This window comes from Morus notabilis, unplaced genomic scaffold (assembly GCF_000414095.1).
Source record: "Morus notabilis unplaced genomic scaffold, ASM41409v2 Scaffold24, whole genome shotgun sequence".
NCBI classification, from domain to species: Eukaryota; Viridiplantae; Streptophyta; class Magnoliopsida; order Rosales; family Moraceae; genus Morus; species Morus notabilis.
The window spans coordinates 118,773-127,020 of record NW_010368056.1 but is presented as its reverse complement, the minus strand read 5'-3'; the positions used below and the strand labels follow the sequence as shown (position 1 = coordinate 127,020).

Sequence of the window (8,248 nt, the reverse complement as noted above, 5' to 3'; positions counted from 1 at the left end):
TTCCTGCACATAATTTGATCCGAAAATTCAACTTTAATCATATTGAACTCATCCTAAAATCATTATAAACCAATTCTAACATTCTAAATACAAATATAACAGCCCTATCGTGCTTCTATACCTGTTCATGACGAAAAACATCACAATTTCAATCCACGGAAATCATAGAATTATAACAAATGCAAGAATCTTTCAGCTTAGTAAGTGTACTGCATGCACTTTCACCCTTGACCACCCCTGCCGTACACTTCATGTGTATGCACTCGTTCCATCAGCGTTGCCTTGGAGATAATGAAAAGGAATGTCCTGAATGTGCTCCTGCGTGCAGATCTGTTCTCGAAATGAAAAGTATTAAAGCATAAAATTATTGTTGACCCACCTCCTAATAGCTTAAGTTTTTGAGATTGATTGGTAAACTAACATGGTATCAGAGCAGACCCAGTTTTACTTGTTAGGGGAGGATTACCCTCATACTAATATTTTCAACTAATGTGAGATTCTAATAAAAAGAAATCTGAAACAGAACTCCAAGGATCAACATCATTTCTTGTCTTCCAGCAGGTGAAGAGTTCGAAAACTGGTTTTTCTGATTGCCGAGCACTTTGGTAAGGGGATCATTAGCAAAACAAGTACTTAGCAAAACAAGTACTGCAACTACATGTGCTTCTCAAGTAGTTAGATTTGCATTAAAAATTATTTGTTATACGTGTCTCTCAATTTGATTTGATTTTGACCATATTGAACGATCAAAAATCAACTCTTACCGGTAGAGAAACTTACCGGAGAAATTTTCTAATAAAAAAACCAAAATAGATGATAATAAAGCCAATAACGATTCGGCCCCGTTTATTTCACAAATTTGAGTTTTTAATTTTAGTTTTGCTACAGTTAAAAGCTCTTACAAAATGACACATTTAATTTTTTTTGATATAGTGAAAAAACTCTCATATAAAATCGCATCTCAACTCGAATTCACGAACTAAACGAAGCCGATGTAGTTAAATGTTTTTACATTCTAAGATATTTTATTGGGTGTTGTTTTAACAAAAAAATATGTTATTTGTTAGTCCTATACTGCTAAACTATGAGGATATTAATTTTTTGGGGGAGTTTTACTTTTAGGTTCTGAAAAATAAATTACCCAAAAAGTTTATGTTTTTAACTGTTATATTTATATTAAAAGTTGTTATTCTACATAATTTTTTCATTCTAATGTGATTATAACAAGATTCAACAGTCAAAAAATAATTCTACTGATAAAAACTCTTACATTTTGGTGATTGAAAACTTTTATTTTTGATATATTACTATTTGAACTTTTTATTTAATAAAGTTGATCTCTGACTATAAAATTGGTGATAGATTTTTATAATTTAACAAAGATAATTATATGTCTAACGTGTTATAACCTAAAAATTTATTAACAAAGATAATTATATGTCTAACGTGTTATAACCTAACAATTTATCACAATAGTTACATTATACACACAATATTCTTTTCACTATCCTTAAAACTCATTGAAAACTATAATACTTATTATACTCACAATATTCTCTTCACTATCGTTAAAACTCATTGAAAACTATAATACTTATTATACACACAATATTCTCTTCACTATCGTTAAAACTCATTGAAAACTATAATACTTATTATACACACAATATTCTCTTCACTATCGTTAAAACTCATTGAAAACTATAATACTTTGCACTTAAAAGTTCATGAACTAAAATTTCACAATAGTTATAGTTCAAGTACAAACAAAGCCACTTGTGATGAAATATAAATTTATGGATAAGAATTACTATTTTTTTTTCCTTCTAATCGATAAATAAATGTTTCATTTTAAAGTATTATTTTAAGGCCGAAAGGAGAGTATTGTATTTTTTTTTTATAAAAAATTAAGTGTAAGATGTAAACTCTTAAAGTTATGCCTTATAGCGAAGTATATTTTTTGTTCTTTTTTTTAGGGTGAAGTATATTTTTTGTTCAATTGAAAATAAAATGGCTCAATTCGGAAAAAAGAAGTGATGGTTCAGCAAAAAATAATAATAATAATAATCTCTCTTCACTTGACCGATTCGAGTTTAAAATTTGAGTTTTATTACAGTAAAAAATTTTCAGAAACAGTCACATCTAACTTTTTTACTGCAGTCAAAAACTCTCATATAAAATCGTATCTCAACTCGAATTACAAACTCGAATTAACGAAGTGAATGAGAAGTGCACACGTTACATATTATTAGTACAAAATATGAGTGAAGAAATTATTATGAATTTTCTTTAAAGTATATAAAAACCTTTATTTTTTTACGTTAGTATTTTACACGTGCAATATTTTTGTAATTTAGTTTTAGATTATAAATGCTCTCAGATGTAAAAAAAAAAAAAATTGCTGTAATTATCTCATGGAGTACATTTGGGGGCAGTGGAGCACTAAATGTTGTTGACCCAAAGGATAAAATTAAGTGAAGAAAGGCAAAATAATAATAATAAAAAGGGAAAATTTACATGAAGGAATACCCAATAATAATAAGACCTTCTACATCTGATTACATCTTCCTTTTCATTTAAAAAAATCAAAATTTACCCAAAATGAATCTGAACCATTAATCCATTGAACTTTTGATCTTTAACCTTTCACTTCATTCCAAACCAAACCCTAAATTAATCAAAACATTGAGCAGCTTCTGTAGCCGCCGGCCACCCTACCAGCGAAGCTCCGCCAACGCCGACGACGACGGACTTTGCCCCTCCTGACAACGGATTTCGTCTCCCGACGACGGACTTCGCCTTCTCATGGCCGCCATCGCGGACAGAATTCCGGCGGAGTTAGCCGCGGCGAGTCATGGGTTTTGCTACGGGGCCGATGATGAGTCGATTGGCACCGATTTTGATGGCGGATCTGTGAAACCCAAACGGCGAACTCCCTCCACCTCTAGCAATTCCCCTCCGTCCAAAGCCTTTGGCTCGTCAAAGCTTAACATCATCCAACGCTTTTTTTTTTTTATTACAAATTCAAGGATTATTATTCACTTATTCCAAAAGGAGGATTCAAAAAAATGAAAATAAAAGAGAAACAAACACTTTTAGAAAAGATTTATCAGAAAAATAAAGAAGAAAAATAAAGAAGGATGACAGATGAAATCGTTGTCCAAAGTCTGAATGATGGTCAATTGCATAATTGGGAGCTTTGCCGTATTATTTTCTACATCCCAATTCTCACATTTTAACACAACTCAAAACAATTCAAATTCAAATAAAATTTCAAAAGAAGTCAAAATAAGGCTCGTTATTTTGAGTGAAAAACTTAAAAAAAACGGCTCGAATTATAATTTTATTTGAGTTCATATTCTTTAAAGTTTAAATTCGAGTTTGGGATTAAAACTCGAGTTCAAGTTTTTCCTTCAACTCAAGTTCAGAAATTCGAACTCAAATTAATGAATAATATTTTTTCTATTCTAAAAAATGATATAATTTTTTTGTTTTAATTCTGATTGAGATGATTTTTTTTGTATGCGTTGACAACGAAAAAACGAATAAAACTCAACCCATATACTCTATTAAAATTTTTCATCAGCATTGAGTTTTTATTAAAATACTATCTAAATATAAATTCAAGTTTTGACTCATTCAAACACAAACTCAAAAAGATTCTTATCTCAAATCATAACTCAAATGTATACAACTAAACACAAACTCAAGTTATAAGTTCAATTTAACTCAAGAATTATACTTAAGTTAAACTCTAAAAGAAGAAGCTAAAAATCATTTATATTTGAGAATTCATTCAATTCAGATGACAATGATGTGCGGTGGACGAGCTACCGACGGCAAAGTACGGTGCGGCACTGTGGAGGCTGACCGCCGGCTATGTAGCGGAAGACATGGGTTCATTCTTTTTTTTTTTTTTAAGATTAAAGAATGTATACAGCAAAAAAAAAGAAAAGAAAAAAGAATGTGTTATAATCTGAATTGAATTGTGTGTGGAAGGTTTCATTAGACTTTGGTACTCCTTCATTTGTTTTCAATTTAAATCGTATGGATGTGAATAATTACCCTACCGGTAGGAGAAAAATACATCCCCTACCATAAAAGTTCCTTAATAATACAGATTACAGCAACAAAGAAGAAAAATAAAAATAAAAAAGAAGAAAATACTTACATTTATTATGTGAGAGAAAGTGAGACCTATCAAGCCCATAGAGGGACACGCAGAAGAAAAGTGTGGGCAAAAAGGCAAATTTGGCTTGGCTCCACTCTCTCCCCACTCTTCTCGCTCCTCCTGCCCTTTCTCTCTCTAGTTTCTCACTCCGGTCTCTCTCTCTCTCTCTCTCTTTCTCTCTCTCTCTCCCGAATCAAATGTAGAGAATCTATTCATTTCTCTACTTCCTAACCCATTTTCATCGCACGGTGAGTCCAATTCGTGTTTCTTACTCGCTTTTCGCTTGGTTTTCATTTCCAGCTGAAAAAATTTGGGGGAAAAAAAACTTGGGATCTTATTAGAAACGCTTTACAAAAATCCCATTTCGTTCTTTTCTTCATCTGGGCATCATAGCTTTTGATTCTTTGGCACTGAAAAGGGGTTTAATTTGACCTTTTTTTGTGTGAATTATTCAAAAAGATTGTCTTCTTTAATGGGAGTTGGGCTGATTAGGCAGATGAGCAAAGAACAACCACCTGAACCTCTTGATTTCTTCATTTGGACAGTTGAGGTAAGCAAATTTTTATCCCTCTTTTTTATTTTTTTTCCGTCTCCTTTTGATTTGGATCTTGATCTCGTTAGATATTTGTTTTTGTTATTGAAATTGAGGTATTGGGGTTGCTTTTTGGAAGTTTGACATGATAGTTAATTTTTGAAATATTTTATTGCCGGTACATGCATCTGATCATTTTTTTTTATTTTGGTTTTATATATACTTGGAAATTTGTACTTTATTTGATTTTGGATTTTGTATGTAAGCACTGAAACTATGGTATGTTTAGATTTTTTTTTTTTTTTTTTAATTTTGTGGACTTATTGAAAGGAGCAATTTTTTATACCGAAAATGATCACATAGTTGTAGGATTTAAGAGAACTCATTGAGCTTTATATCACCGTACAACAAGCTAGTACTTGGGATCAGTTTGTGAGGCTGAGAATTTAGTATAATTTCTTTTGTCGTTGAGCACTATTGAGGATTGCCCACTGTAGCACATCAACAGATGAAGTTGAACTGCGCAAGAATGCGTATGGGGACGTGTTCTGTACCACCATGCATATTTTATAGATGCTTCAAAACATCCTAGAATACCTGATTTGAGATGGCAAGGCGTTGGGTAATTTCTGATTCGTGTTCATCATGGATGCTAATGATTGTTCCACCTAGTTATTGGAGGTTATCAAGAAAACGTGCCTGAAGGTTTGGAGAGAAGAAGTTACTGTTGGTGACGGAGGAAGTTGGTATTACCTCTTTAATAGATAAAAATTTTATGTGTAGAAGGGTTATTCGGTTGAGCAGTGTGACAGCTGTGTTGGACGATGCTCAATTGTGGAAAAGAGATTCAAATCAGTCAAAAGGTGTTGTCACAAGAATGATATTTGTAAGCGGCATATAGTTAAAACGATGGAGTATTGTGGTTGCTCATGCTTGTGAAGTAGGGTTACTGCACCATGATGTTGGAGGGCATTGTTACTGGAGAATGAGTGCACCCTATTACTAAATTCATTTATTGTAGCACATGCTTTCTGCTGAAATAATTCTACTTAACCGTGATTTTCACCTTTTTTTTCTTTCAATCTTCCCTTCCCAATGCGCTTTGATTTACTGAATCTATATTTGCCCGATCTTTCATTTGAAGGATGTTATCATGACCATTGTCACAATGTTTTTGCTACTAGTCAAATGAGTGTGAAAATCATCGCATTAAACTTTTATACTCTGTCAAAAACAAAGGACTTGGCTCATGCTTCTTTTTTCTGTACAGGATGTTGGTTTGTGGTTGGAAGAGATTAATTTAGGCAATTACAGGCAGGTTTTTAAGGAAAATGGTGTCAATGGAGAATACTTGGAAGGCATGTCCATGTTTACTACCGAACAGATTCTTCGATTTATTAGACGATGCCACATGAAATGGGGAGATTTCATCACGCTATGTAAGGAGCTTAGAAGAATCAAAGGTATTCCTCACTCTCTCTATGACGTTTATCTGGGAAATAGGCTGTTTATGTGTGACTGGCTTATCTCATTCATTCCAGTACATAATGATTTCATTTATTACCTTTATTGGTATCATTTTGTTAATCTTGTTATCTGTAGCTGAGAAATTGATGTTCAAACTTTAGAGTCTTGTACGCCCAAGTTACATTTTTGTGTTTTCCCTTTGGTTTCAAATTCAAATTGGATGTGTATATGTATGCTGAAATGAGTTATATATCCAGTGGCTTGTTTAAAGGGGGAGCAAAAGGTTCGCAGGCCATGGTGGGCTCCCTCTTGCCTCTCCGTGGTCTTTGTTAAGGTGGCAAAGCGTAACAGACAATCGCGGGTTGTTTCCTTGAATTTGGAACCTTGAAGAACAATCTGCATAATATGTATGTATTTATAATTTTCTTTTCTTTTTCCTCTTTTTACGTAGAGAACAGAAAAATAGGAAATGACTTTTTGTCTTGAATCCGTCAATATCTCTGTTTGTTCTTCTTTGGAGAACTTTGTTGTTGTATTTTAAAAGCTCTGTGTATTTATTTCTTGGTGGTTTTGTTATTGTATGACTTTTTTACTTGAAAAAAGCATGAAACAATCGAGTTCTCATTGCGACGTACTTGAAACATGTTTATAAGTGATTGTAGCCCATCTTGTGGCAAGATGAAAATGGAACTTAACATTTCCTTTTTTCGCAACTCTCTAGATATTCTCGCACGATATTTTATGCTTCAATCATTTAGAATAACAACTTTGATATTTGACATATCCTGAATGTTAGCTAGTCCTTTGAAAACATAGAATCCGAACTTGTCGAAAATCTCTAGTTATTTGAAAGTCTCTCCCCTTTTCTTTTTTTTTTTCTTTTTTTTAATTTTCAAAATTATATTTAAGTGAAAATGTTTGACATGTTACCTTTTTCCCACCACCCCAAGTCCTGTTTTTCTGCTTGGTGGGCATAGTTGAATGGTTTGTCGTTTTCACATGTAGCAAGCACAGATGAAGTTTGGGTGGTGAAAGAGTTAAAAGTGCAGAGAGTATTAGGACATGTGGTTCTTGTGTGTTTTTGGACAATTCCACCCACATACAACCGATTAAGAGGTCCACATTTGAAACCACCACTGTCAGTTGGTACATTTGATTAGTTTTGTGGTTAGACAATGCCACATGGAAAACAAAAGATGGTTGGTTAACTAGAAAGTGGATGTTGAAAGTCATGTACGTATGGCCCTCATTTGATGTGAACAACCTCATTTGCTTTCTTTGCTCAGGGACCGTGTACCTCAACCTGAAAAAAATAAAAATAAAAATAAAAATAAAAAATAGGGCCTTTGCTTTTATGTCGGATTCAAATTTGATTTGCCAAGCAATTGGTGAATGAACCATGGCTTAATTCCATCACTACAACTTTCTTTGCTTTGGAATTCATTTTCTATAAAGATTTTGGTTACTCATGGGGGGGTGTAAACTGTAGTTTGCTTTTGGGATAGTGATGGTTTACCAGGAATGCTATTATCCAAAAGAGAATTTTAATTGATTGTTTTGGCTAACTCGTTAAGAATAAAGTGGATAAAACGACACGTAATCTATAGGATATGAATGGACTTCTTTGGGTTAACTACCAACTTTCAATGTGTGGTAAGTTGTCAGTTCAAAATTACGGGGTTAAATTGTAGTTGCATGTACAGTCTAATGATAAGTTTATTTCTGACTTTATAATTTTACACCTGAACTTGAGGCGTAGAATTCAAAACCTCGCACCTTCTGTTCAGAAAAGGAAAAAATTATTACATGGATAAATTTTAGAGTTCGAATTGTACCACTTCCATTTTTTTTTTGGAATTGTTTTCAGAGAAGAAAAAAAGAAGATAACAAAAGTATAATGGAATTCCGTCCTTTGGCCATATGTGATTATGTTCAGTCATAAAGGTTTTACAGGATTCCTCATCTGGGAGTGCTTTGGCAAAAAGAGAACTGTGTGAGAGATATATTGCAAATTTACAGACAGATATTTGTCAATAACTTTATGCATAAATGGCTTGCCTATATGAGGTAACCAATTA

At 33.0% G+C, this 8,248-nt stretch overlaps 1 protein-coding gene across 2 annotated transcripts; it reads left to right on the top strand.

Moving 5' to 3' along the window:
• The first annotated feature begins 4,146 nt into the window (after window positions 1–4,146).
• LOC21402919 lies at window positions 4,147–6,883 on the top strand. Of its 2 annotated transcripts, XM_024176328.1 has the most exons (4): window positions 4,148–4,419; window positions 4,631–4,721; window positions 5,974–6,166; window positions 6,428–6,883. In XM_024176328.1, the coding sequence occupies exons 2-4, from the start codon at window positions 4,644–4,646 to the stop codon at window positions 6,556–6,558; spliced, it is 402 nt and encodes a 133-aa protein (XP_024032096.1). In that variant the 5' UTR covers window positions 4,148–4,419; window positions 4,631–4,643; the 3' UTR covers window positions 6,559–6,883. The 2 variants fall into 2 exon arrangements, with proteins under 2 accessions (XP_010112774.1, XP_024032096.1); XM_010114472.2 differs by having other exon boundaries at window positions 4,147–4,721.
• Window positions 6,884–8,248: the final 1,365 nt, after the last annotated feature.

What these genes read in the sequence shown, in the direction of transcription:
- LOC21402919 (XM_010114472.2), top strand. Translation starts at nt 4,644, where the DNA reads ATGGGAGTTGGGCTGATTAGGCAGATGAGCAAAGAACAACCACCTGAA. An exon ending in TCTTCATTTGGACAGTTGAG is followed by an intron (nt 4,722 to 5,973) that starts GTAAGCAAATTT and finishes TTTTCTGTACAG; the next exon opens with GATGTTGGTTTGTGGTTGGA. An exon ending in GGAGCTTAGAAGAATCAAAG is followed by an intron (nt 6,167 to 6,427) that starts GTATTCCTCACT and finishes TTATATATCCAG; the next exon opens with TGGCTTGTTTAAAGGGGGAG.